This window comes from Oxyura jamaicensis, chromosome 26 (genome assembly GCF_011077185.1).
Source record: "Oxyura jamaicensis isolate SHBP4307 breed ruddy duck chromosome 26, BPBGC_Ojam_1.0, whole genome shotgun sequence".
NCBI classification, from domain to species: domain Eukaryota; kingdom Metazoa; phylum Chordata; class Aves; order Anseriformes; family Anatidae; genus Oxyura; species Oxyura jamaicensis.
The window spans coordinates 509,716-537,312 of NC_048918.1; the positions used below are offsets into that span (position 1 = coordinate 509,716).

General features: G+C 63.5%; 2 protein-coding genes and 1 long non-coding RNA gene across 4 annotated transcripts in view; all 3 read right to left on the reverse strand.

Moving 5' to 3' along the window:
* AHCYL1 (adenosylhomocysteinase like 1) overlaps window positions 1–11,062 on the reverse strand; it is a 33,306-nt gene extending 22,244 nt beyond the window's left edge. Inside the window, exon 1 of the mRNA XM_035346847.1 lies at window positions 11,058–11,062. The gene's annotated coding sequence lies outside the window, so the exon portion shown is untranslated. The remainder of the gene's footprint in view (window positions 1–11,057) is intronic.
* On the reverse strand, window positions 2,695–10,034 carry CSF1 (colony stimulating factor 1). 2 transcript variants are annotated; one of them, XM_035346844.1, is made up of 9 exons: window positions 9,963–10,034; window positions 8,784–8,926; window positions 7,001–7,063; window positions 6,483–6,662; window positions 6,074–6,251; window positions 4,335–4,462; window positions 4,000–4,055; window positions 3,833–3,885; window positions 2,695–3,540 (listed from the first exon to the last, which is right to left on the reverse strand). In XM_035346844.1, exons 1-8 carry the CDS (start codon window positions 9,970–9,972, stop codon window positions 3,834–3,836), a joined length of 810 nt encoding a protein of 269 aa, XP_035202735.1. In that variant the 5' UTR covers window positions 9,973–10,034; the 3' UTR covers window positions 2,695–3,540; window position 3,833. The 2 variants fall into 2 exon arrangements, with proteins under 2 accessions (XP_035202735.1, XP_035202734.1); XM_035346843.1 differs by having other exon boundaries at window positions 4,335–5,143.
* Window positions 11,063–21,886: 10,824 nt separating the features above from the next.
* LOC118178691 lies at window positions 21,887–26,809 on the reverse strand. Its single transcript, XR_004756262.1, has 2 exons — window positions 26,770–26,809; window positions 21,887–24,597 (listed from the first exon to the last, which is right to left on the reverse strand). It is a non-coding gene; the product is annotated as an uncharacterized LOC118178691 (long non-coding RNA).
* Between the last annotated feature and the right edge of the window lie 788 nt (window positions 26,810–27,597).

The following is a 27,597-nucleotide window of genomic DNA, read 5'->3' on the forward strand; positions in this document are numbered from 1 at the left end:
GGCCGCGGCTGCGGGCACCCCAGACCCCAGGATCTGTCCCGGCTGCACCCGCGGGCGCCAGCCGCGGCCCCCCCAGGCCTGACCCCGCCGGGGCGCGGCGTTGGCCTTCCCACAACACGCAGAGCGGGCCAACATCAGCACTTTGGTTAACAACCCACAGGGGCCTGCAGATAACGTTTTTAACCAAAATCACTATGTCTGGCCACAAAACGGCCCCGGGCTGGTTCTCGCCGGAGGCGGCGAGCACCACACGGGGTGGACGCAGGGGTGGCCGGGACCAGCTCGTGCTGCCCGAGGGCCATGGGGGGAGCCACGGCCCCGCGGCGCTGCCCCGTCAGCAGTCTGCGGCCAGGCTGCCCGGGACCCCTCGGGCCTGGGGGCCGCGAGCCCCCCACACTGCCGGGAGGGTGCCCCCAGGCCAAGCCACACGGTGCCAAGGGTCTTTTCCGCAAAACCACCCCATTTTAACGCTGCCGAGGCAGATCATCTGCTTTTTAGGCGTACAAAATAAAAACGCATTTTGGGGGGCTCAGGCACCCACCGCCCTCCTCAAGCCCCAGAGGATTATTTTCCACCCTCCTGTACATGCGTGGCGCGATGGGAATGGCTCCACTCCCCCCTACTTATGTGGTTCCCAAAAGTGGGCACTGAAAGCAGGTTTTGCCCCCCCCCCCCCCATCTCCTCTCTGTGCTTTTGCCAGTTTGGGGGTGTCGGGGTGAGTATAGGTGGGGTGTAAATCTGGGAGGGGCTCCTCGCCCCCTCCGCCAGGATCTCGGCTCCGAGAGCACCACGTCGCCGAGCTCTGCTGCGTGGCCGCAGCCCTGCCATCATTCAGCTCCAGAGTTAACGCTCTCTCCTCTGTCACCAGCTTCCACCTGGAGCTGCCTGCAGGGCAGGGGCTGGCTGCCCCCGGCCCCCCAGCCCGGGCACCCTGCCCACCCCCTTCCCGCCTCCCGGGCAGCCTCTGACCTTAGGCACCCCCCCACTGAGACCATAATGACTGTGGCCTGGGTCGGCGGGATATATATAGGTCCCACTTCCTTGGGAAGGGGATGTGGACCTGGGAAACCCCCGGCTGCTGCTGGGGAGAGGAAGGGCAGGGCTGAGTCAGCTCCCCTCGAGGAATTCTGTTTGTCAGCAAACACGGCCCCAAAGCCCACAGAGGGCTCCCCGGCCCCATCCTGCCCCCCCCCCCCCGTGTCCCCAGCAAGCGACAGGGGCTCAGCCCTGCACTGCCTGGGCCGCAGACCCCGCTCAGGCCCATCACGGGGCTGCAGACAGCGGCGAAGCCCCCTCCTCGACCCCCCGTGTGCCCCCGGGGAACCGTCCGTGTGCGGCAGCAGCGGGACGGGGCTCGGGCAGCTGGAGGGGGGAGAAGGAAATAGCTCGTGGTGCGCTGCCTCGCCAAGCAAAGTGCTCGCAGGAAGCGGCCTCAAGTGTGTTTGCTTTTAGCAGCTGCTTCGCCTCCTTCCCATGCATTTTGGGGATGGGGGGGACTTCAGCCCCGCACCCGCAGCGTAGGGATGTGGGTGGAATGCCGCGGGCAGCAGGAAGGACGGATCCATCTTGCCGCCCTCCTGCCGTGGCCGTGAACTCCAGCGTGCATCAACAGGAAAAGGGCAGGGGCAGCGCAGACCCTGACCCCGGCACCGGCCCCGTGCCTTGGCCGCAGCCAGACCTCGCCCTGCAGCCCCCAGCCCCCCCCGGGGGGGCTCCCTGCAGATCTGAGCCTCGCTCCTTGGACCGGTCCCAGGTCAGGGCTGGGGCAGCTGGAGCACCCGGGGCCGGGACACGGGGCGGGACAGCCCCCAGCTCCCTGCCAAGGGGCAGGGGGCCAGGCAGAGCAGCTGAAGTGCCCCCCCCAGCACAGGCAGAAGTCACGGATACGCAGCTGCACTGAGCATGGAGCCGTCCCTGTCCCCACCCCTGCATCCCTTCTGCTCTGGGAGCCAGGGCCCCCCTCCCACACCCCGCAGAATGTGCCCCCCATCAGCACAGACATCCAGGCTGGGACACCCCCATCCCAAGATGCATCCCCCTATTCCCCACCTCCCCCAGTCAGCTCCCACCATTGCAAAGTGCTACACATCTGTGTTTATTAATAATATTAAATATACAAGCCATTTTCTATTCTTTTCTTTAAATAGACTTCTTTAAATGACTTTGTATAAAATATTTCATTGTATAAAAAAAAAAAAAAAGAGAGGCAAAATGAGCCCATCCCGGTCCGACCGCAGGCCGTCTCCCTCCCCCGTGCAAAGTGACGCCAGGTCGGGGGCTTACACCAGCAGCGGGTCCAGCCCCAGCCTGGGCACCCGGCTGCGGGGCTTCCCTCCTGACTGACACTGGTCTCTCACCCCAGGAAACATCTCCTTTTGGCCGTCATAAATACACATAGAAAAATTAATAGTAATGCTTTAAAAAGTGTGGTTTGTTCCAATTTTCTTCCACTGTATAAAAATAATGCTTCAAATCCAAAGAGCAGCGCGGCCACGCTCAGTGCGGGGCCGGGGGAAGGCTGCAGCGGGGCAGGATAGGGCCCAGGGGCCAGGGCAGCTGTGGGGCTGCTGCACCCCAAGGTGCTGCCGGTGCGCCCCGAGGCGGTGCCGGGGGGACCGCTCCAGCTCCCAGCCACGCGAAAGCAGCCCCTGCACCGCCAAAAGCAGCCCCTGCACCGCCAAAAGCAGCCCCTGCTCCAAAGCACAGTTGCAAAAATCCAGTCTGGGGCGAGGCCAGCTCGCGGCAGTAACCTTGTGGGGAGGCAGGAGCCCTCTTTCTCCCCCCGCCCCCCCCCCAAAAAAAAAAAAACAAAACACTGCTGCCAGATAAAGGCATCTATCCGGCACATTAAAATAAAACCCTAATCCACAAAGCGGTGCCAGGCAGCTCCCAAGGCCAGCTCAGGTGCGTAGGACGTGCCACAGCGGCAGCAGGACGGGGATGGCACCGAGCGTCACCCCCCTGCCTGGGGGCATTAAATATTCACAGTGTGAGGGTTTCCCCTTGCAGTTCGGGGCGTGCAGTCTGTGCAGAGGGGTGGGGGGTCCCGGCCATGGCTCCTCAGCAGCTGGGGTGCAGGAGGGGTGCGCGGGGTGCCGCTCCAGCTCCTGCTGTGCTGGGGTGGGAGAGGAGCAGTGGGCAGCGGCGAATCCCGGTGGGATCCAGGGAGCTGCTCCCCTCCGAGCTTCAGGCAGCGCAGCCCACGTCCGACACCGTCCCCATCCCGCAGCCAGCGCCACGCTCCGCACACCGCAGCCCTGCCTGTGCCGCCGGCCCCGCAGAGCCCCTTGGTGATGCTCCAGAGCCTTCCAGCCACGTGCTCCCGGGGGCCGGGGTCCCACAGGGTGTGCGTCCCCCCCAACCCTTCCGTCTTTGCCCGTGGTTTTGCAGTCTCCCGCCGTGGGGCTGGGGAGGGGGGAGTGTGAGCATCATCGCCGCCGGGGGGAGGCTGCAGCGGGGCCAGCGCGCACCGGCCCTTCTTCGCACAGCGAGGAGCATCCCCGTCCGTCCCCCGAGCAGCTTCACAGCACCCTGGGGCCCTGGGGAGAGCAGAAGAGTCAGTGGGACACGAGGCTATGGTGGAGAGTAATGTATTTTTTCCCATTTTTTAAAATAACAAATACGTTACTTAGTATATTATTTAAACGTATATAACCCTAATAATGAATGAATAGGCTGCAAAACCGCACACTGGCAGCACCAGGGCACAGCCTTGCACATCCATGTGTCCCCACCCTGCTCAGCACTGCCAGCAGCTGAACAAAAACCAAAGTCAGCGCCCGCAGGGACAGGGAGGGGTCTGGCCCCTGCCCCCGCACCCCCCCCACTCACCTCACAGCTCCTGCATCTCCATCTCCGGGCACCCCCTCGCTCCCTGCAGCGCCCTGCAAAGAAAAGCCCAGGAGGGGATTAGGGCAGGATGGCCCCAGCCGGGGGGGGGGGGCTCCCTGGACCCCTCTACCAAGAGCTATGATGGCACCGGGGGTCCCTGCACCCACCTCCGCTCTGGCTCCTCGGGGTCGCAGCCCCCCTCTTCCAGTGGCCGCTCCAGGACCTGCGTGGAGGGAGAGGGAACGGGGGGGTGAGCCCTGGGAATGGGGCTCCCAGTGGGGGAGGCTCCCACCCCCTATACTCAGTAGGACAAAACCAGAAGGGGGTAGGAATCTCCCCAGTATCACCCTTCCACCCTGCTCCGCATCCCCCTGCCCCGTAATGGGCAGGGGGTTCACACGGACCCCATGTCAACCCACACAGCACCCCAGGAAATCCAGGAGATGAGCGGGGAGACGGAGGCAGGGATGGACGAGGATGCTCGCACCAGGGGTGGGCTCACCTTGGATTTATACTTGTAGAAGAGCAGCCCGCCCATGGCCAGCAAGACAGCCACGACGCTGCCCACCATGACGTATATCAGGAGCTCCCGGTGGCTCTCCCTGGCTTTCGGCTCCTTCCTACGCTGCTCTGCGCTCAGAACAAAGCTCGAGTCAAAGCTGGGTCCGGCCCCGCCGTCCTCGGGATCCCGCAACCGACTCAGCCCCCAGCCCCGTGCCCTCGCGCTGTCCCCGAGGCCGCCCGGCGCCCGGCCCCGTGCCGACGGGGCCATCCTGGAGAAGCGGAGCTGCGTGACCGGCTCGGGCATCTCCGTGGGACGGATCCTGGCCCCGCGGTGGCCCACAGAGACACTGCTGGGGGACGCTGCCGGCATCTTGGTGCTGATCCTGCGGGGCAAGGAGGGCTGATCCGGGAGGACAGAGGCTCCGGTGCCCTCCTCTGCCATCCCTCGGGACAGGATGGAGACGTCTTCAGCCACCGGGTTGGCAGCGGCGGCCGGATCCAGGAGGGCTTCGGCGGCGCCACCAGCTCCTGCCGTCTGCTGCATGGTGGGGGACACTGCGGATTCCGTGTCACCGAGCCCAATTCCTGGGACCTCGTCGGTCCCTGAGCTGCCCTCCAAGCTACTGGGGGACTGAGACAGGGCGCTGCTGCCTAACTCAGCGAGGGTGCCATGGAGGAGGCTGAAAGGGACCCGGGCACTAGCGGGTGCCACTTCTCTGCTGGCGTGGGTGGCAGCGGATAGGGAGGGCTGGGTGGCAGAAGGGAGGGCAGGGGACAGGCAATTGCAGTCAGGATCTGTCCCCACACCTGAAAGAAGCAGAGAGAAGAGACGGCCGTGGGGTCACCAGCCTCTAAGAGGGGCAGACAGCAGATCTGAGGCAGGGGAAGCACCCCCAGCACCCCCATCTTCCCATGCAAACCAAACAGCCCCAAAAAGGAGAGCGAAGGGGAGGCGGGAAGCAGGCAGGGCCAGACGTGGCAGCAAGACAGAGGTGACAGGCACCAGGCAGGACGAAGCAAGCCCCGTCACCGGGTCCCCTGAGCTGATGGCAACGGGTTATCCACGGCACAGCATCGCTGGCAGGAGCTGGCCAGGTTCAACGTCCCCATGGTCCCCACGGTGCGGTGACAAGGCACAGCCCAGCACAGACGCAGTGAGACATCTCCTCCACAGACATGCAGACAACAGCATGGGTGCTCGCACAAGCACAGACGGCAGCAGGGGCTCTTCCACCCCAGCGGGCGGCACTCGCCCTGGTGGCTCAGCCTGGCGGCATTTACTCCACAGGACCATTCCCAGGGGAAACCGAGGCACAGGGCAGCAACGGGGCTCAGCTGAGGTCATGCAGCACGCCGGCTCTTTTGCCAGCCCAGATGCTCGGTCTTTGGAGATGAAGCCAAGCCTGATGCCTCAAGCCGTGCCGATGGAGCTGCCTCCTGACACCCCTCGGTGCCTCTCTCTGGCCTTGTTTCCAGCTGCATTTCCCATCCAGCAGGATGCGGCCCCCTCTCTGAAGCTCTTCCCACCCCCAGAGGGTGGTTGGCCCCTTCCCCAAACGCAGACACAGAGCTCGCCGACACCACGGGGACGGCCACCAGCCGAGCAACGCAGACAGACCCACAGACACGAGCTGCGCCCACGTGTGCGCAGGAGGTGCACACGCGGCTCTCAAGCTGCCCCATGCAGGCGAGCCCGCGCTGGGTTTGCCAGGCAGAGGCAGAGCCCCGGTGCCTTACCTGGCGAGGAGCTGGGCTGCCTGGGCCCCACGCACATGCTGCGGTACACCTGGCTGCAGTCCTTCTCGAAGGTCTCCTTGCTCTGCAGCAGCAGGTTGATGTCCTGGAAGAACTGCTTCACCAGCGCCAGCATCTCGTAGGGGGACGTGGTGAACTCCTCGAAGCACATCTCTGAGAGCTGGAGGAAGAGCTGGGCTCAGCACCGGGTCCCAGCGCGTGCCCTGATCCTGCCCGGTGTCCCCATTGTGGGTACGGTGCTGCCCCCACGGCTGGGTCTGACCCACTGAGGGGCTCCCCACAGCCACCCAGCTCCGCTCCGCTTCCAGGATGCTCCCACCCCACAGGCAAGCATCCGGCCCCATACCCCCGTGGGTCTGGCAGCCACCAGGCAGGGCAGGGGGCCCCATACCATGCGCTCCTTGTCATCCTCCTCCCTGATGCAGGGGTCCACGTTCTCATCGATGCTCTCATACATCCTGCGCACCATCTGCATCTTCTTGGCATTGGAAGAGTTCTCCTTGAACACCGTCCTGTTCAGGATCTTGCCCAGCAGAGGAAAGGCAGCTTTCACATAGCAGACGGAGTCACTCTGGGGGGGCACGGACCCCCAGGAGGAGAGACTGGTTATGCATGGGTACAGGGAGCACCCCTATCCCATCCCCTAGGGAAACTGAGGCACAGAGACACAAAATGCCTTCCTGTGCTCCCACAGTCTGCCCGAGCTGGGACTTCACAGCCTGGCCAGAAGGGCTATGAAGTTCCCCACGAGGGGCCTGTCCTGCCTCCTGCACAGGGGGACGACTGAGGGGACATGGGGTCTGTGGGCAGAAGGGGTGCACCCCAATATGGACACCCCAAAGCACCCAGGGAGCCAGCCCCCATCCCTGTCCCCTTCCATCTCCCAGTACCCGGCGAGGAGCCACTCACCAGCTGCATCTTATTGATGAACTTGAAGGAGACCCTGCCCGGGTGCTGCATCTGGGTGTCCGCCTGCAAGGACAGAGCAGGGTGTCCCCCCACAGCCACGCAGTGCAGCGGGAGGGGGCACGACCCAGCCCTGCTGCCTGGCTGTGCACAGTGCTGGGGGCTCTGCTCCCCCCCACCCCGATCCCACGCCATTCTCCTCCTCCAGACACTCCCCTAAGGTCAAGGCCAGATCTCTCCTCCCGCCATCCTGGCCCCGTACCAGGGCCGTCCTGCCCCCCACTCCGCTCCCTCCCCATCCACCGTTCTCCTCCTCCTCCCCCCGCTCCCAGCCCTGCTCATGCAGCCGCCAGGCTGCAAAAGAGCATCTGCCACCTCCTGCACCAGGCACTTTGCAGCACGCCAGGATGCGGCCGTGACACCGAGGTCACAGAGCCCCGGCTCGGCACAACGCTGGGAGCCCGCGGGCAGCGCTGCCGCCCCAACCTGAGCGGAGCCCCGTGCCATGAACATTTCCCAACGCAAAAGGAGGAAAATCCCCCAAACAACCGCCCCAAAGGCGAGCCCTCCTCCAGGGCGTGCAGCCCGCCTCCGGGCCCGCATCCCAGGCTGGGAGGGCGCGGGCTGCCAGAAGCGCTGTGCCGTACTGGAAACAATTGCTCCATTATCCCGTGGGGCTGCAGCGAGGGCCGGCTCTGCAAACGCCTTTGCACGGCCAGAGGAGGAGAGGGCTGCAATTCCAGCCGGGAAACCATGGCTTTCATTCAAACCTGCACCATCCCCTTTCTCCCCCTGCCACGTGCCCGTTTTTGATCCCAGTGGGCTGCAAAGCAAAGGCTTCCCGGGGGCACAGGGCTGCAGGAACAGCCCGGGCAGAGAAAGCCGAGCTTGCAAATACGACATCTGCCAGCTCCTGGCACCGCAGCTTGGTGCTTAAAGAGGAAGAGGTAAAGGGAGCCCGGACATAGCGGTTACATGCTAAGAAGTGGCGGCTGAGCTCAGTGCAGGATCAGTGGCACCACCGCTGCCTCTGGCTCCCTGTTAGCTGCGAGGCCAGCAGCGCTGCAGCAGCAGAATTTAATCTGCGACAAATGCACCCGTACAAATCCCTGCATGCCCCTGATTCCCGTGTCTCCCCTGAGCATCCACAGGCAACCATGTAATTCCCACTCAGAGGTGAGCCAAGGGCCAGCATAGGATGCGGCCCCGGCAGCAGGGATGGGGCCAGAATTTATCTCCCCCCGGGGAGAGTGCAAGCACCCGACACTGCCCATGGCCCACGCGGGGCAAAGGCACCCGTCGCACCAGCCCGTCTGGCTCCATCGCCTGGCCGGCGGCCCCCCTCGCTGCCTGCCACCCACCCACAGCCCCATTGCCAGCCCAGCTTCCAGGCAAGCAGCTGGACTCAGGAATGCAGCCAGATTCCTTGGCTTAACCCCTGCGCGGCTGCTGCAGCCCAGAAAACACCACAGCCCCAGTCCCCTCCACCGCTCCCCCACCACCCCCTGCCCCGTGCTCTCTGTGGCAGACGCTGGCGCCCGCTGCCCCCTTCCAGCTCACGTTCCCAGCTGTTTCTCCCACTGGCACTTCTCTGCAGCCACCCTCGCTCAAGGCATGACGGTGCATCACTCCCAGCTGCCACTCGTGCCGGGTGCCCGCTGGTGCCTGGCTCCTGGGTGCCGTCACTTTGCTCGTGGAGCTGCCAAAGAGCTGGCGGGGGCTGACAGGCACCCACCCGGCCCCAAGCACGCCTCTGTCCTGCAGCAGGGCCCAGGAGGGCACTCACCAGCTCCTCCAGCTCGGCCAGGTGCTTCTCCGTGATGATCTGCTGGCAGTAGCTGTTCTGCTCCGTCTCATGGATGCTGCAGACGAGGAGGAGGAGGAGGGACGACAACAGGGTGCAGCGGAGCAGGCACACCTGAGCACAGCAGAGCAACAGCTTGGAGCGCTGCTGGACCAACGAGCCCCCCGCCCTTCCCTGCCTCCTCCCCCAGAGGAGCCACCTTTGCAGCAGACGACACACACAGACACACACACCCCGGTCCTCCCACCCGTGCCCATGCCATCCTGTTATTTTCAGGCACCAGGTCAGTGGGGAATTTCCCAGTCCCCGGCAGGCACAGGGGCTGAACGGCTGAGGCACAAGCCCTCCCCCCCCAACCCATCCAGCCCCATCCCCTCTCCCCACCGCGGCTCTCCTGCCTCCCCCCACCCAGCTGCAGGCAGGGGCGCCGAGCCACCCACCCCCAAAAATCCTCTCCCACCCTCCGGACCCCCCAGCCTCCACCGTCTGCACCCGCAGGGCTCTTTCCACACGTCAGCTCTGGCATCACCCCAATCTCCCCCCCCAGCTCCCCACAAGCCTGGGCAGAGCCCCCCCGTGGGGGACACGCGTGTCCCTCATCCCGGCACCGAGAGGGTGCCCGGGTGGTGGCCGGGGGGAATTTCCCTGGGAGCCGGCCCAGAAATCCTCCCGGCTTGTGAAACTGCGGATGCTGCCCGGGGCACCGGCGGGCCACGGCCACGGCTGGCTGGAGCCTCGCCCCGCCGGGACGGGGCTGGGGACCGGGACCGGCGCTGGGACGGAGCCACCCCGCGCCGGGACCGGGAGCCGGGGACCGAGCCGGGGTCGGAGCCTCCCGGGGACGGGGATGGAGCCACTCCCCGCCGGGAACGGGGCTGGAAGCGAGAACAGGGACGGGGCTGGCAGCGAAAGCAACCGGACAGAGGGGCCGGGATGGGGCCGGAGCCTCCCGGCGCCGGGGACGTGGCCGGATCCGAGGGTCTCCAAGGGGGGGGACTCGCCACGTCCCCCCGCGAGCCCCGGGCGGGGACACGGGGGCTTGGACGCGGCGGGGCGGGCGGGGGGCACCGCGAGGAGCCCCATGCCGGGGGGGGGGGGGGGGGGGGACCCCCCCGGGGGGGCCGGGGCCCGCGGTGGGGGGGGGGGGCCCCGGGGCGGGGGGGCGGGGCATGGGGGCGGCCGGGGGGCCGGGGTGCCGCGGGCCGGGCGGTGCGGGCGAGGCGGCGAACGGGGCCGGGCTGAGCCGCCGCCGCCGCCGCGCTGCCCTTTATAGGGCCGCGGCAGCATGTGGTTTATGAGAAAGGGCTGGCGGGCGGCCAGCCCCCGGCGCGGCGCGGCCCCGCTCGGCTCCGCTCGGCCCCGCTCGGCTCGGGCCGGGGGACGCGGGGCGGCCCCGCCATCCGCCCCCCCGGTATCCCCCTCCCCGGTATCCCCCTCCCCGTCTCCCCCTCTGCCCCCTCCCGGTCTCCCCCCTCCCCGTCTCCCCCCCCCCCCATCTCCCCCGTGCGGCTCGCGCACGCAGGCACGTGCACGCGCACACACTTGCGCGCGTCCAGGCCTCGGAAAGGGGGAGGGAGATGGGGGGGTGTCGGACACCCGCTCGTATGCGCGGGCACGCCCCGGGCACGCGCACACATGGACACACGCACGCAGCTGCGTGCACAGCCCCGGAGCTTGCAGGCGCGTGTGCGCGCAGTGCACACCCCTCGGAACATGCGCCCATGCACACGCATCCAGGCACGGCCCCGAGGCATGTACACACCTGTATGCACATGCACAGCCCTCGGAACACACGCGTGTGCGTGCAGACACAGCCCTGGGACGTGCACACGCGTATGTGCATGCACACCCCGGGATGTCGGCGTGCATACACACACGTGGACAGGCACACCCCTGGATATGTACACACGTGCACGCACACGAGCACGCATGCACAGCCCTGTGCGCACACGCACACACAACACACACACAGCACCCTGCGTGCATGCACAGCCCCCACACCTGCACACGGACACAGTCCTGCGTGGACAGCCATGCAGGCACAGGCATACACATGTGCACACCCAAACACACTCCTGTCGCGTGCAATTGCATGATCTCCCACATGCACGTGCACTTGCACACACACTTGTGTAGCCATGCAGCTGTGCACACCTGTACACACCCGTTGCACACACAGGGTGTACAAACACCGCCCCTACCTGGGGTACCGAAATCTGCTCATACACACACACATGCCAGTGCAGCACACGCGACTTTGCGCCTTGCTTTTTGTCCATGCCAGAAGTTTTCCTGCAGGAAATCCTGCAGGAAAAAAGCCTTTGAGAGAAACTTCTGCCATGCAGAGGGTTGGAGGTGATTTGGGACAGGGTGCTCCCGCTGCACCTGGCTGGGTGCAGGTTGCCGTGCTGCTGGGTGCCCTGCATGCTGCTCGGGGCAGCGAGTGCCAGCAGGTGTGAGCAGGGCAGGAACAGAGGCATCCCGGGACAGGAGGACGATGAGAGGCCCCAGGGCGTTCGGCTGATTCCGGCTCCCCCCAGCTGCTTTTCCTATTGCTGGTGCCAGGCAGCCAGTGGGCTTGGAGGTGTGGGAATGGGTCTGCGTGCAGCGTCACACAGGGACAGATCCGTGTGTGCAGGAACGGATGCATTCGCATGGGCGTGCGAGGACAGATCCGTGCACAGATGTGTATGGATGGCCGCACGTGAACAGCTCCACTTGTGTGGGTGTGCATGAAGGGAGCCACGAGTGCACGGGTCTGTTCATGCACTCCTGTGCACACAGGTCCATCTGTGGACAGATCTGGGGACGTGCCACCCCCAGGGACACAAAAGCCACCAGTGTTAAGGCACTCGGCATGCAGAAAGCCCCACTCTCTGCTTTTGGGGTTTTCCTGCTCTTTGCCTGTTTGTTTTGCATGCAACTGGAAACAATTAGTTGCCAAGAGGCAAAATGTTTGCTTGCAAAGTGTTCGTCACACCAACAGGGAAGCAGAAAGCAAATTACTCTGCAAACGCAACTAGATGCAAGCAGTAGCCCTGGGCTGCAGCGGTGACAACGGTGCAGTGACAAGGGGCCACGTGTCGGTGACAGCCACCACATCCGAGCTTCGAGGAAGCGGCAATATCAGCTCCTTGAGGCCGGAAACGCCAGCGGGGTTTCAGAAGCTGCTGAGGGCTTTTCTTGGAGCTGAGATAACCCAAGAGAGCAGAGGGACGGGGCTGGGGAGCTGACGAGGAGCGATGGGGATTTGGGGTCAGGGCAGAGCTAGGAGCCATCCAGAGACGGGGACAGCAGTGACAGCCCCCAGAGGGCATCACATCTGCAGCGGCTCACGGCTGCCACATGCACGAGCGCCCTTCTCACCCACGGGTGCCCTTTAGGATCTGCGCTCGGCTAAGCATCGATGCTGGCGATGGCGGGGAAGGGAGAGGAAGGACGCTGGGGCTAAAAGCAAGCTGCACTCCTGAGCACCCCCCTTCTCCCCCAGCTGCCGAGATTGTTCTCATTTTCCACCATGAGCTGTCAGAGGCTTAGCGGTGCCTGGCAGTGGGAGGATGCCGAGGTGGGCACCCAAGGGACGTGGCCGGGTGACGCCGGCCTGGGGGTGACTCACGGGGACCCTGTGCACATGTGTGGGGCCCTTGTGCACCCGCTGAGGGCCGCGCTGCTCCTTCTCTCTTGCACACTCCCCCCCCCCCCCCCCACCTCCTCTTTAAGTGACCGGAAAATTGTCACAGCCCAGAGTCATGGGACAGTGTCGTCGTATCGCTGGTGAACGCGGGCAGGGGCTTGGACGGACGGCGCCGCGCTCGGGTTAATAATCCACCCCCTGCGCGCGGGAGGCAGAGGAAGCAGCCGCCTCTTTTATTTTGGCAGGGAAGTGCTGTCACGCCTCCTCCCCTCCCAAACCTGCCGAAATCCCTGAGTCACGGGGCAGAAATAGACACGGCAGCTTAGGGGTGACTGGCAGCAGCATCTCCTTAGCGATGCCAAATATGTGGGAGGAACAGGGCAAGGGGGAGCAGGGCAAGAGCCCCTTCCCAGTTGCAAACTGGGACCAGTGGCCCCATCACCACTCTGCTATTGCCTGGTGGCTGCTGTCACCGTGTTTCCCCCACAGCCATGCCCAAGCCAGGGGCTGTTCCCTGGAGGAGAAAGGCAGGATGAGGCTGTGGGGCAGAGGGCATCGTCCTGGGCTCTGCTCGGCTCTGGGCTGCCGATGGTGGTTGTGGTCCCTGCTGCTCCGGCGGGGGCTGGTGGTCCATGTCTGCCAGCCCCCAGCCCCAGGCAGCCCCAAGGGAAGGGGCAGGATGCGGGATGCTCCCAGCTCCAAAGGGCCAGGCACCAGCAAGATCCCATCTGCAGCCACGTCTCCTCTTCCGCGCCCGAGGTTGGAGCACCCAGGAAACCTCAGCCCAACCCGAGCCACGCGGGGAGCTGGAGGAGTGCAGCGTGGGCAGACATTCCCCCTCTTCCCAGCCCCGATGGGAGCAGAAGCCCAGCCCAGTGCCTCCTTCTGGCAGGCTTTTTAGGGATGGCAAACACCAACGGGTTCTTGGGGTGAGCCCTGCGGCACATCCAAAGCCACCCCAGCTCGCTGCATGGGACATGCAGTCAGGCTCAGCCCACGTCTCCATCGGCTTATCTGGAAATCTGCTGAAGTCACATCTGCCCACTCGCCACACTACAGAGAAAGTTATTTCCAGCAAGGAAGTGCTGCGAGCTCATCTGTTCCTTTCCTGCTGATTCACCCGCGGGCTCAGGCTCGCTCTCGGGCTCTGCTTTGCCCCTGTGCCAGTGCTGCCATGGGACCGGGTGGGCAGGGAGGTGCATGCCAGGCTGGAAATCCCCGTGGGAATGCCCCGCACCAGTCCTTGAGGAGCCGGAGGAATGTGGCCGGCAGTGCTGGAGACTGAGGGTGTCACGAGAAGATGACGGGACAAGGCTGAAGCCATCACCCCAGAGCAAGCAGCGCCACAAAATCCCCTCTCCTTCCCTCCTGCACCCTCCACCCCCTGCTCCTCAGAGGGACCCGCAAACACCCTCGTGCACCCCCTGTGCACGGGGCCCTGCACCCCCTTCCTGGGTGGGTGCTGGGGTCCCCATGGCAGGGCAGTGCTGCAGGACACTGGTGCAGGGCTTCGGGGATTTGGTGGCTGCTGGCGGGACAGGCTGGGAACCGCAGGGTCAGGCTGCATCTGCAAAGAAAGTCGTGTTTATAGTTATCGTAACCCAGGGTCCGGCCTCTTGCAGCCACGGTGGCTCTCGGGGGACTTCCCCCCCCACCCCCCAGCTTGTTGGGGGGTCCCTGGGCAGGAGCCAGCAGGATAAATCCCATCCCTTTCATTCAGGAGCAGTTCCCCACACCAGTGGTGTGTGCCATGTGGCTAGGGGGGACAGAGGACGCCTGATGGCCCCAAACGCGTCCCCAGTGCATCCCCAGCACACCGGGCTCCAGCCCCACTGCCCCCCCCCACCGGCACTCTCAAGGCCGAGGAATGCAGCCAAGCCCAAGCAAACGCCTTCCTGGGGCTGCTGCTCGCCGGGCCGGGCCCTGCCGTGGCCCCAGCATCCGTCAAGATTTGGGGGGACAGAGGGGGGGCAGGAGCTGCCACCAGCAGCCCCATGGCTGCAGCGGTTGCAGCGTGGCGGCGGGAGGCTCTGCACCCCACGCAGATCCCTGCAGCAACACGGGGGCTGCACCCATGGGTGCCCAGGGCTCTCCAGTACAGCCAGAACTGAGGTGCTGGGGTGCTGGGGGGGTGGGGGGGGCAGCCCCCAGTTCCCTCCAGCCCCTGCACAGCCCTGCGCACGGCTGGCTTGGCACCACTCGCTGCCTGCGGTGCGGCGTGGGCGCAGCCCCAGCACCCTCCGGTCAGCCCGGCTGGAGCCAGGCGGGTGCCACCCCACGGGGGGGCCGGGGGCTGCGCTGGCAGCAGCTGGGCACAGATGGGGGGGACGGGACGCAGTGCGTGTCTGCGCCAGGAGCGGGGGATGGATGGGCAAAGGGCTTGGGAGCGCTCCAGGGAAGCCCAGCATTGGCGCCGCGGGGGGAGAACCGGCGGCACCCAAACCAGGGGGGGGGTCAGGGGCTCCCGGATGCCGCAAGGGCCAGGCAGGAGCTTTGACACAGCTCTGGCTGCTGCATTCAGGCTGCTCTGCTGGACAACACAATCGCTGTCCTTTGTGTGCACCCAGATGGCCAAATCCCCCCCCTGCCGCCCTCGAGCTGGGTGCCTGCACCCCACAGGGGACAGTCCCCAGGCTGTCAGGATCGCACCCCCATGCCGGCCCCACGCACGGGGCACGAGGGGTGCTCTGCTCCCCCAGCCCCGCTCCCCGCCATGGAGATGCTCCCCGGGCAGCGCCGGGAGGGTCTGGATCGGGCCCGGCCACCCCGGGCGCAAACAGAGGAGCTGCTTGTCCTCCCCAGCAGGGCTGGTTGTTTATCTGCAGCCAGAGCTGTTTACATCAGCCACTGGCCCTGATCACACGCAGGCCCCGTCCCCGCCTGCGCCCCCGCCATGGCCCTGGCTCCCCAGGTGCCGCCGGGGCTGTGCTGGGGACGAGGGAGGAGAGGGACGGGACAGGCTGTGTGCGAGAGCCATGCGAGGGCTGAGTCACGGCCCCAGGCTGCTCCACACCCACCGCCCTCCTGCTCTGGGGCCAGGAGCTCTGCCCCGTGCAGGATCCATCCCCGGGAGATGCTGAGCCCCTTCCCCTGCCCACATCCATCCTTGGCATCTGGGGTGGCCCCCAAAGCAGGGGGATCTCCCTCCTCTGCCAGGCAAAGTCACGCTCTGGGGGACAAGGGCCCGTCCCCAGGGTGCTGTGGTCTGTGCTGGAGGTTGCAGAGTGCAGCGGGACTCAAACGCCATCATCTTCCTCGTTGTGGATGGAGACAGAAGGAGACAAACATCGATGGGGCCATCTGGATGGAAAGGCAAATGGACAGACAGCTCAACTACCAAACTGACCCCCTTCATGGCACAGAAAGCCGTAATTTCACAGCCCGGTGCTGTCCTCAATGTCTGGAGGCTGCCCCATGCCAAGGGGAATGCCAAGGGCCCCGCTCGCCAGGGAAAGAGCCCGCGCCTCCAGGAGGAAGTGGCTCCTGCCAGGAATGCGAGGCATTACTCAGCCTGCCGGCCGCGGATCAGCTGTTTGGCCACTGCGAGGCTGTTTTTCATTAGGAGCAGCGGTTTCACTGTAAAGCTGCCTCCTCCCTCCAGCGCACGGCTCCAGGACAGCCCCCGGAGCCCCAGCCCTACCTGGGGACCAGGGTGCCAGTGCAGCCCGCCGGTGGTTTGGCCCTAATGAGCCCTGGCTGCAGGACAGTGTGGCTCGACGCCTGGACCCAGCCTTCCTCCACCACAGGGACTTGTTTTGAGCTGGTCTCGATGTGCACTTGCCGGGATGGTCAGAGGGACCGCGTGGCACCGAGGGGCCACCGCTGCCACCCCGCTGCCACCCCGCTTTCATGCGCTCCTGTGGCACACGGGGGCTGCGAGCCCAGCTGGGCTGGCAGCCCCGCACCCCGGCACCGGCTGAGTCAAATGGGTCGCTTTGGGCTGAAAAGGGGAGATTTGGACCCACTACAGCTGCGTGAAAGGGAGTTGGGGGGTATTGCATAAAGCTTTGCAGCCTTATTCTCCAGCCAAACTCTCTGCTTGGAAATGGTCTGGAATCCACTTGCTTTTATTAAAATCATCTTTTGGACTCTGGGAAACCAAATGCCTCGCAAGCAACATCAGTTCCAAGGCCCCGCTACCAGCCCGTGCCCCGTGTCGCGAGGGGGGACACGGCGGGACCGAGGAGCAGCCAGGCTCTCGCGGTGCAGGGCACGCGGTACAGCACACGGAGCTGCTCCCATGCTCCCTGCTGCTACATCCAGCCTCCCCTTTCCTCGCAGCTGGCCGAGGCTTCCCCAGCCTCCATCCTGGTGGCCTCAGCTTCCCTCCTGTGGGGACATTTCCCACCCTGACACCTTCACTTTCTCTTTTTCCCCATCCTCTTCCATGACCCTCATCCATGGCCGAGAGCAGAGCAGCCTACAGCGAGGGGGTGAGGGGACTCGGACTGCTCGCACATGGTTGTGGTTGCAGATTCAAGTTTTTGATGCATTTTTTGCTTTTGTTTTTCAAAACAGGGCCCTTTCAGCACGTGAATTGTTTCCCTCAGCCAGGGAATGAGAAAAAGCCTGCAGGAGCAGATGCTGCAGCGCAGCCTCGCTCGCCCTCCTGCCCGGTCGATAGAGCCTCGTGTGCCCGGCTGCAGGGACAGGCACCTACGCCAAGAGCATTGTATCATCCCCGGGACAGCAAAACAACCTTCAGCCACTACCAGAAAAACAGTCTGATGCATCTTGGCATGTGCTGCTATGCCTCCACCCATCCTTCCGCCGGCCCCTCGCATCCCCCGTGAACCCCGCTGCAGGCGGCCGAGATGCATCGGCAGCAAAAAAACACCCAGGGGCTTCTTCCAAATGCCCCCCGCTCGTGCTGGCACGAGGATGGCTGCGGAGAGCAGAAGCCTGGAGGGGGACGTTTGGTCACCCCGACGGGTTCACCCCAAGCTGCGCCGTGCCTGGGTGCACGCTCTGCCCTGGAGAAAGGTGCTGTCGCAATGCAGCCGGCGGAAACGGTGCCCGGCGACGCTGGAGAGCACGAAACCTTGGTGGGGACCCTGTGAGGGCAGGGGTGGCCCTGCAGAGAGGGCGATGCTCGGGGGCTGCCGGGGCCCCTCGCCTGCTTGGCCAGACCCTGAGTTTGGGTCATCCTCTGCGCCTCTGCAAGGGCGGGATGCAGGACGGGGGCAGGAGGCAGGACTGGGACAGGAGGCTGAGCGCCTCCGAGCCAGGGAGAGTCAGCACCTCCCCGCGGGATTCCTCCCATCCCAAGCAGTGTAAGAGGACTGGCCCCAGGATCCCCGAGGATCAGGGGGTGGCTCAGATTTGGGGGGCTGAGATGAGCCAAGCAAGGCCCAGCTCAGCATGGGACCCCCTTGCCCGTCCTTCCCCAGGGGAGGGGGCTCCATGCTGCTCCCCCTGCCCGGCGGTGCAATGGGGCCAGTCTGCCAACGCCCCCCCACCCCCCTCGGTGCTCCTAATTAAGCATAATGCAGCGGAATTTAATCCCGCGGCCACTGCTGTCGTATCTGGAGGCTCGTGTGGTCTGCTCGCAGCCCTGCTCCATTCCCGAGCAACCACAAGAGTTTTCCATCCTCTTTTGATTAGCGTGCGGTCGCCGCCCCACAGCTCCCCGCCAGTTTGCCCCGAGCGGGGCCGGCAGCCCCCCGCGCACCCGGGGAGGTGGGCCCTGGCCTCACCAAGCGGTCCCCTTCTGACAAAACTCACAGCCTCCCCCCAGCACGGCTGTCCCGTCAGCTGGGGGAGACTTTTCTTCTGCCCCAAATCAGCCCGTTTCTCAGAAACCCATCCCGAGATGGGAGTCAGCTGCTGATCAAAAGAGAGCTGGCCCCTGACCTTCCACCCGGGGCTGCCAGGCCAAGCTGGAGGCTTTGCATAGCCAAAGAAACGGGGCTTTGCTCAGCCAAAGGCAGTGGCACCGCATACAGCCCAATGATGGGGGCCCTGGGCCCCCCCCCACCCCCCTTTGGGAAGCACCCAGCCCCCCCTGCCCAGGCTCCCTGATGAGATAAAACCCACCAGGAGCGTTCAGGTCCCGGCCACCAGCAGGTCTCTCCTGCTGTCCCCGTGCCCCCAAACCCCTCCTGCCCCCCCCCCCCCCAAACCCTCCTGGGCCCTGTCCCCGCTCGGAGGAGCTGCAGCAGCCGTGGCTCAGCCACATCTGGGTCTGATTTTCCCGGCGAAGCCACATTTGCCTGTGGGACGGAGAGGCTGCTCTGGGAAGCCCCGCGGGAGCAGGGGACGCAGCCAGATGCCAGGCTCAGGATGTGGTCACTTGGCCAGGAGGAAAGTGGGGCTGGAGGGGCACAGGGTGAGCGCTGCTGGTTTGGGGCAGAGGCAGGAGAAAGCTCCCCCCCCCCCCCCAGCCCTCTCGGAGGGGCCCAGCCAAGAACAGGCTCAACATGGCCCTGGAGAGGGGATGACGCGGAGCTGGAAGCACGTCCTGCTGCGAGCCGAGGCGCTCCATGACCTCATCACCACGTGCTCCTGGTGAGGAAGGAAAAGAGGAAAAGCATCTTTTATAAAGAAATAACCTTTGCCCGGGCTTTTCCTCGCAGAGAGAGTGTGACCCAGGGCCAGCACCATTCACCCTTTCCACGACAGCGAGCGATGATGAGCCCTCCAGCCACGAGGTGCCCTGACTCTGCTCCCCCATCCCCAGGACACGGGGACAAACACAAGGATGAATATGGGGACATGGGGACGTAGCTCAAAGCCGTGCCATAGCTGAGATCCACCTCCCCATACCCGCCTCTGCCATGCCCCTGGGGCACCCAAGGTTGCCACCGCGCCCCTGTGGGTGCCGCGTCCCCCCCACGTCCTCAGCACGCACAGAGCTGAGCTGAGCGGCTTCGCAATGCAGTGGCCAGCATTGGGAAACAGGGGCAGGGGAAGTCGTGCCTGGGCTAATAAACACATCGAAACCGTTTGTGGTTTCCGTGTGGGTCATGTCGTCCCCCCCCTCCACCCACTGGAGACACCCCCAGGCTCCCTGAGCATCCCCCGCAGCCAGCCCCATGCCAGCACAGCCAACAGGCAAGCACAGGAAGGGAAATGCCAATTAATGAGAAGGAAAACAAATTCTTTCCAGGGAGCATGACACAGTGCTGGGACGGGGCCCATCTCCATCCCCAGGGATGCCCGATTGGTACCTGGCCAATGTGGAGCCGCTGGCTCCTCTTCCCCAGCATCGGGGCAGCTGCTGGAAGGCTCCGGGGCACTCAGCCTTCACCCCATCCCTTCCCCATGTAGCTGGGGCTCAACGTCACCACAAAGTGACCCCAAAAGCAGCACCTTTGCTTCAGGGGGAAAAAAAACAAACAAATCAACCAAGCCCCAGGGAAGCCATGGGGTTGCTCTGCCTCCCCCAGCCCCAGATGGAAAAATGCAGTTTGAAACTGGGGCCACTCATGGGCTGACATCCCTTTCTGGGGGGGAGGTTTGCAAGGAGCAGGGATGGGAACCACGTGTGCCGCCCCCGGAGGTGCTTCACCCTGCTCCCCATCCCGTTCCCGAGATGAAGGTTTTGTTTGGACCCAAACCCTCAGAGGCAGAGCACTCGGAGCTGCGGACGGAGACACTGCGGCCCCGCAGGACCGGAAAGCAGAGGGGAGACCTCGAGGAAATGCCTGACGGCCAACCTCCCCCCCCAGCACCCCACCAGCCGCGTGGTGACAGCGGGTGACATCGGTGACTCAGCGGCAGCGGGGAGGGAGCACGTGCCCCATCCCTGCCTCGGTGTCACTGTGCTGCCCCTGTCCCCAGCACACCGAGCCCAGCCCTGCAGGGACAGACTGGTGCTGAGCATCCTGCCCACGGTGCCCACAGCCAGGGCAGGAGGCCCCTGCAGCAGGACCATCTCCAGGCTGCGGGTTTCAGAAGAAATAAAGCCCCACAAGGTGCAAGCAAATCGCTGGCTCCTCTTTGTACTGGCACAAGGGACGGAGCAGGAGCTGAGCTGTTACTGCAATTGAGAGAAGATGGATAGAATTTAGGAGCAGGACTGGGACAGGAGCCCAGCAGCCTCCCTCCTCTCCAAAAAAATAAGTACTGAGTCTGGAAGGCAAATTTATTCTCCCCAGTACCAGGGCAAACACTTGGCCACTGTTTTCTATCAGCTCCCAGGAATCACCTGGACCCGAGTGGCTGAGCATCAGCCAAGCAGTTTTTTCCCCTCTGGAAAGGGAAAATTGGATCCTGGCGGGGGTTTGCTGGGCAGGCTGGGGGCAGGGAGGGATTCCTGGGAAGAAGCACGCAAGCACTGGGGGGGTGAACTCAGCACCATGCCCACCCACAGCTCTCAGGGCTGGGCTGGGAGACGGGGCCATGAGCAGGATCCGTCCCCAGTGGTTCTGGAGCAGGTGGCTGCGCTGGGGGATGCTTGGCGTGCTGGAGGCACGGATCACACCTCCCCACACACAGCACGCTGCTTTCGGGCTGTTTCCCCCTGGGCTTCATGCATTCCAGCCAGGCTCCGCTGCTGAGTCACACTTGGCCAGCAAAGGGGACCTGGTGGAGGAAAAGGGACTCCCCCCCCCCCATCTGACACCCTCTCGGTAGCCCAGCGGGCCGGAGCCACGCAGGGACACCCGCATTAACGGGGCACTCGTGTCACCAGGGGTCCCGGATTAAGGGGGCACCCTCACCTTTGGGGTCCCCTCACCTCCAAGGAAACCTTAATGGACAGCCTTGTCCCTGGGTACACGTGGTTCTGGGGCACCCTCATCTCCAGGTCCACCTTGGCTCGACCGCGGCCCTGCTAACAGGGAACCCTCAGCTCTGAGGCACCCTTATTAATGGATTGCCTTCATTAACCTGACAGCCTCCTCCCCGGCACTTCCTTTCCAGTGCCATCGCTGAGGGTTGCCAGCCCCGTTTGGCAGCCCTGTGGTGCTGCACCCCGTGGGTTTTGGGGTCGGCTGCCTTCGGGGTACCGGAGGTTGCCAGGGGCTGCCCAGCGTCACCTCTGCCCCCCAGCGTGTGAGCGGCTCCGGGCCTGGCTTTGTGCTTGCAGAGCAGGAAACCAGCTGTGGCTTGGAAGAAAGAGGAAAGATTTAGTTTTCCTCCTCCATAGGAATGAGACCGGGGGAAGGAGAAGTGGCTCTGTCCTGGGCGGTCCCAGCAGCTGGTTTACTTTCCTCCCTGCATATTTGGGAGGGTTTTTATTTAGCTGATACAAACGATGTTCGAGGTCCTTTTTGTTCTAGTTTCCTCCCGGCAACAGTCCGAGATGAGTCAGAAATAAAAAATAAATAAAAACAAAAAATAAGGGAAGGAGAGGCAAAACTCCCACCTCTCTCAGGCAGCTGGTGCCAGAGCTGCCGGTGGAGCCACGGAGGTGTTGAGTGCTCACCCCCAGACGGGTCTGGGGGGATTTGGGGGAGCACTGCTGCTCCCCGCGCTTGGGGTGCCGGCGTCAATTACTGAAGGCTGGGTTATGCTGGGTGCATTCCCTTCTCTGTGCCGTTCCCGAGCAGAATTTTGGCAGGGGCGAGGACGGGCTTACTCAGGCTGGAAGGGAGCTGACTCCTCTGGGGAGCAGGGAGGAGATTTAACCCCTCCAGCGAGCTGGGCACAGCTCCCACCCCGCTCTCGTCCCAGCGAGTCCTTCCCTGGTACCAAAGGTGATGCCGGCGAACCCCTGGTGCAAAGCAGCACACTTCTTCCTTTGCCCCAAATATTTGGGGTGATGAGGCCAGGGAGGGGAAAACCAAGCCGGGCAGTGAGTCCTCATGTGTGCTCCAAAATAGCCAGCAGCAGGGTTTGGCCAGACACAGCGACCGCTGACCCGTGCGTCCCGTTCTCGCCGTGGCCACAGATCCCCACCAGCGCCAGCGCCATCCCTCCAAGGGATTTGGCAGAAATGAGCCCAAATCAGTGGCGGGGACTGGGGCCACTGCTGTGCTCCCACTGGAGAGCAAACCCACGCCGTGCGAGGGAGCAGTGTGGAGCTGCTGCTGAGCGCCTGCTCCATGGCTGGGGTCTGTCCCAGCAACAGGGAGGCAACTCTTGCCAGATCATCATTAATAAATATTATCAAAATACCTGGAGATTGCGTGAAAAGCACTAAACAGAGAATATTCCCCCATCAGGGCTTTTTCTCTCCATCAGTGCCGCTCAAGCAGCCCCGTGCCGTGGAGCTGACACGCAGCTGCCCCCCCCCACCGAGCAGCGCTGTTTACAGCCAAAAAACCCCGCAACGGCCGTCAGCGCCCTGAGCGGGGCTTTGGCAGGCGGAGCAGGCTTATGCAGGCTGGAAGGGAGCCGGCAATTCCCAGGAACAGAGGAGGAGACTTAACCCCTCCGGTGAGCAGGACTGCGGGTCAAATGCACCTCCAGCCCCTTTTCCTTGGCACGGGGTCACCCCTGGGCCCTGGGGGGACCTGGAGCTGGGTGCCACCATGCCGTGCGCAGGGACACCTGTGCTGTGCATCCCACGGGGCGGTGTCCCCTCCCTGGGGCTGGTGTCCCCAGCTGGGACCTGCAAACCCTTTTCTGCTCTTCTGAGAAGTGGCTGCCTCCTGCGTGCCGGGGCTGGCAGTTTCTGTCCTCCCTGCAGCCATGAGATGTTGCTCACAAATAAAAACAAAAGGGGAGAGTTATAAATACCCAGCCTGGTAGCCAAAAAAGTTAGCTGTGAAAGCAACAGCGAGGATGGTGCTGTATGGAGCATTGCTTATGGGGTCTGAGCTGCCGCGGAGCTGGGCATCTGCTGCTCCTCAGCCTGCTGCAGACTGCCCATGGCCCCAGGACTTTGCAGTCTGTGCTCTTGATGTCTGGCTTTGCACCACCCTGAAAGCTAGAACCATGCTGCTTTATTATTTTTTTCAGTGCAAGCTGACATTTTCAAACCGTCGCCCAATTTCAGCGTCTGGAGCCAGATGCTGAAGCCTTTCTATGGGCAGGGGTGCCCGTGTGCGTGAGCCGTCCTGGCTGGCACCCTCTGCACAGCCCTCCTGTGTGGCATCTCCCAGAGAGGCCCAAGGAGCATCCTGCAGCACTGCTCTGGACATCACCTCGAGGGCACCTGAACCCCAGCCCCTCTGTGGACATCTCTTGCTGGCAGGGGCTGAGACGGCTCAGAGCCCCCCCTTGGGCTCAGGTCCCTGCAGTCCCACAGAGCAGCCTTGGCCAAGGCATCTCCACGCAGACTGGCAAAGACCAGGGGGGCACCAGCAGGCACTCTGCAGGCACCAGCATCACTCCGGTGTGAGGCCCAGCTCACACACACGTATCCCTCTAGGACGATCTGTGTCCCATGATAGCAGTGACACAGACACTTGGTGGCCTCAGGGAGTTCCTGGAGGCATCTCAGGAGGCCTCTGTGGTCCTGTGGCCGGGCTGGCACGATCCATCCCCTGCCTCCCAGTGCCTGGATGCAGAGGTGAGACATTCAAGCATCTTCGTGCACAAGCAACTGGAAGACATCAAATCCTAAGCTCCTTTCCCAGCCCTGTTGGCGTATTGAGCCCTTGCTGATGAGAAGCCTGGTGACTTGCAGTTATCTTCTAAACCATTGGTTAACCACCTGGTTTTGCTCTTCTCCCACCTTTACCATGTCTGTCGGTACCGCAGCCAGCAAACGCCTTCCAAACCAGGAGAAAAAAGCACCAGCTTTTGTTTTGGTCTATTCTGAAGAAGTTGCCTGGGTCTTGCAGATAAGACAGACTGAGATGTGCCAAAAAAGACAGAGCGAGCATCCAAGTCCTCAGAGGTTTGGAGAATTCTTTATAACAGTTTACACAGAGCATTTTTAGGACACTGATCAGGCCCTTGCTGGCTGGCAAAAGGTCTTGGATGCTCATGGCATCCAGGCACACGTCCCTCCTGGTGTCCAGCAGAAGCTGCACTGGGCTGAATAAGACTGGGAGCCAGCTCCTTCTACTCCCTGGCCAACTTCCCATGGAAGTCACACAATAGGGAAGGTCAAACATTTTTCCATTCTGAGTATTTATCGATGGAATGACATTTTTCTGGCAGGAAGCATTTGCCTTTCAGGGAAAAAACAGCCGTATGTGTCCACTCAGCAGCCGCATGTCCCCAGTAAACCCCAGCTGCATTGGTCTGGAAGCAGCACGGGGGGACTGGGGACCATGGGTGTCTGCACCCGGACCAGGGAGCACCGGGAAGTGCGGGAGATGCCACCTGATGGTGACAGCAGCAGGAAAGAGGGTGGGATTTGGGTCACGCACTCTCCGTCCCACTGCTGTTTCCCCTCTCCAGTTCTGCCCCCTTTTTGCAACCGGCTTTGACCATGTGGTGGTTTTACTCAGCCGGGCAGCTGAGCTCCACCACAGCCACTCCCTCACTCCTCCTCAAAGTGAAAGGGGGAGAAAAATCGATGGAAAGGGCTCAAGGGTTAAGATAAGGATGGGGATATCACTCGACGGTTATTGTCATGGGCAAAACAGACTCAACACAGGGAGATTAATGTAATTTATTAACTATTTCTAACAAGCTAGAGCAGTGAGTGAGAAACTAAGACTAAAACCACCTTCCTGACACCCACCCTCTTCCACCTCCTCCCCCAAAGGGGCGCAGGGGAATGGGGAATGGGGGCTGCGGTCAGTCCCTGATGCTTTGTCTCTGCTGCTCCTTCTCGGTCCCTCCCTGCCCCTGCTCCCCGCGGGGTCCCTCCCAGGGATGCCGTCCTTCCCAAACAGATCCCTCATGGGCTGCCCACAGGCAGCAGCCCCTCAAGACCTGCTCCAACACGGCTCCATCCCACAGGGTCCATCCCCAGGAGCAAACTGCTCCAGCACGGGTCCCCCATGGGTGGCAGCTCCCCCCAGACCCCCTGCTCCTGCGTGGGCTCCTCTTCATGGGCTGCAGCGTGGAGATCTGCTCCATGAGGGACCCATGGGCTGCAGGGGGACAGCCTGCTCCACGAGGGGCCTCTCCACAGGCCACAGGGGAACTGCTGCTGCATGCAGTTCAGAGCTACAAAAAACATCGCTTATTGGCTCGGGGCCCTTATCTATCAGGGGCAGCTTCTGGATTCTTCTCACAGAAGCCACCCCTTTGGCCCCTCGCTACCAAAACCTTGCCACATAAACCCACTACAGCCCCAGCTCCTCCAGCCTCCAAGGAGAGACCGGACCCAAGTGACTCCCCACGGAGGGTACGTCCACGATGCGCCCGGCTCAACCTCCCCTCGTCCCGCCCCGCTGACACTGTGGGAACCTCGTGGCGTGGGCTCCCCCCAGCTCACACCACTTCTCCCACTTCTCAATGCAGACGGCATCTGGCCGCCCTTTCACAATTTCCTCCAGCATTACTTGGTCAAGCGTCAGCCCGGCGCACGCTGCACCCACGTGCTCGGTGGCATGGTCCCCGTGTGTCCCTGCTCTCAGCAGCCCCAGGCTCAACGCACCGACCACGAGGCCACGTTGGGCTTTGACACAGAGGAGCACGTCACCAGTAGGGTCCCCTCATGTTTTGGGGAAGGGAAGCACTTACTGCAAGTAAACACAGCGGTGCCTGGTCACAGCCTTTTTTGGCTGCATCCTCTGCATCCTGACCAGCTCAGAGTCATATGTTCGCATCGCCCGCTGCCTCCTTATTCACAGCCTTCATCACCCACCCGGGCTCCTGGAAAGACCCCAGGGAGGCTGCGGTCCCCTCGCAAGCACCACCACCCCATCCTCTCCCAGGCACAGCCGCATTCACCCATGCATGAAAGCAAATCAGATGTCGAGGCTGCATCAGCAGTGGGATCGAGTCCCCCGACCGGCTCTGCCTGCTCCACCCAGGCAAGAAGTTTGACTCACTGTCTTCGAGGAAAGCACTGGGGCTCCCGGGCTCTGCAGGGTTCCTTCCTCTGCCAACACCATGAGGGATTTGGTGGATGAACTTTGCTGACCCCTGAATTTGTGGGGTTTTAGGGGCAGAGGGAAGTGCCTGGCATCCCTGGGATGCTTCCAAAGGCCAGATCCTGCTGCTAGGAAGGGTGCTGCTCTGGGGCGGGCACGTTGGAAGCTTTCAGGTTAGGCTCGCCCCCAGGTTGGGCAGCAAGGATAAGGAGGGATGGGGTGGGATGCAAGGGATGGGCCTGTGGCCATGGAGATGCCAGCTCCTCCTGTGGGGGGATTCATCCCAAGCACCAAAAAGGAAGCAGAACAGAAGCCTTCCAAGCTCTCCCTGGGCTCGCCGTGCTGCTCAAGCCTCCCCGCGCCGTGCGCAGCAGGGAACGCTCTCCTGCCCCCGGGAGGGGCACAGCCACGGGCAGGGACAAGCCCTGAGCCTCCCTCTCCCCGCCGCCTCCCCCAGAACCCACCCTCCCGACTATCCCGAGGCCTGGGAAACACCAAGAAGCACCTCCAGAGCCTGCGGCCATTTGCAGCAGCTCAGCCGCCCCCGGCTTGGCTGAAACCTGCTCGTTTGCATGCTCTCGTCGCCTCTAATTAAACCCGTGTGCTGCCACTGCCCGTTTGTCTCCCACTGCCTCTGGAAATCCCCGGGTGCCGCCGCGGGCTGCGGGTCCGGGGCAAACCCCTCGCTGCTGGCACAGGGAGCACAGCTGTGCCGGCAGCGGGTCTGGGGGGGCTCCTGACCCTCATCTGGGGGGGTGCAGCCTCCCTCAGCCATGGGGGTCAGAGAGGAGTAGGGAAGCAATGGGGGGTGGCACTGGGGGGTGGCACAGGGGTGGCCCCAGGGACACCAGCTTTCCTTCTTCACCCCAAAACCTAGCTGCCATCACAGCTCCGTGGCTGCTGTTTTACTTTTTGGCCTCTTCAGAGCGAAACCTCAGCACATTGGGATTACCAGCCTCCAGCCGGGTCTCTGCAGCTCAGCCGTGGGCCACCAACTGCGCAGCTGTCCCGGCACTGCGGCCGCCCGCCAGCATCCTCTTGGGCACCCTGCAGAAATGAGAGAGAGGAGCAGAAGCAGCGGGTTAACGGAGAGGAGAGGAGGAGGCTGCTCAGGTGCTGCCTTCAAAAGCCTCCAAGGCTGCTGCAGGAGGGAGCTGGGGAAGCTGGTGCACCAGGAACACCCTGGAGCTGTCCTGCTCCTGCAAAGGGAATGCCACCCAAGGACTCGCAGGAGGGAGTGGTTTGGTGGGGACACCACGAGGTTCCTCTGGGGATGAAGGCGGAGGGGAGGCAGCACCCACAGGGCAGAGGGACACAGCGGGGTGGCAGGGAT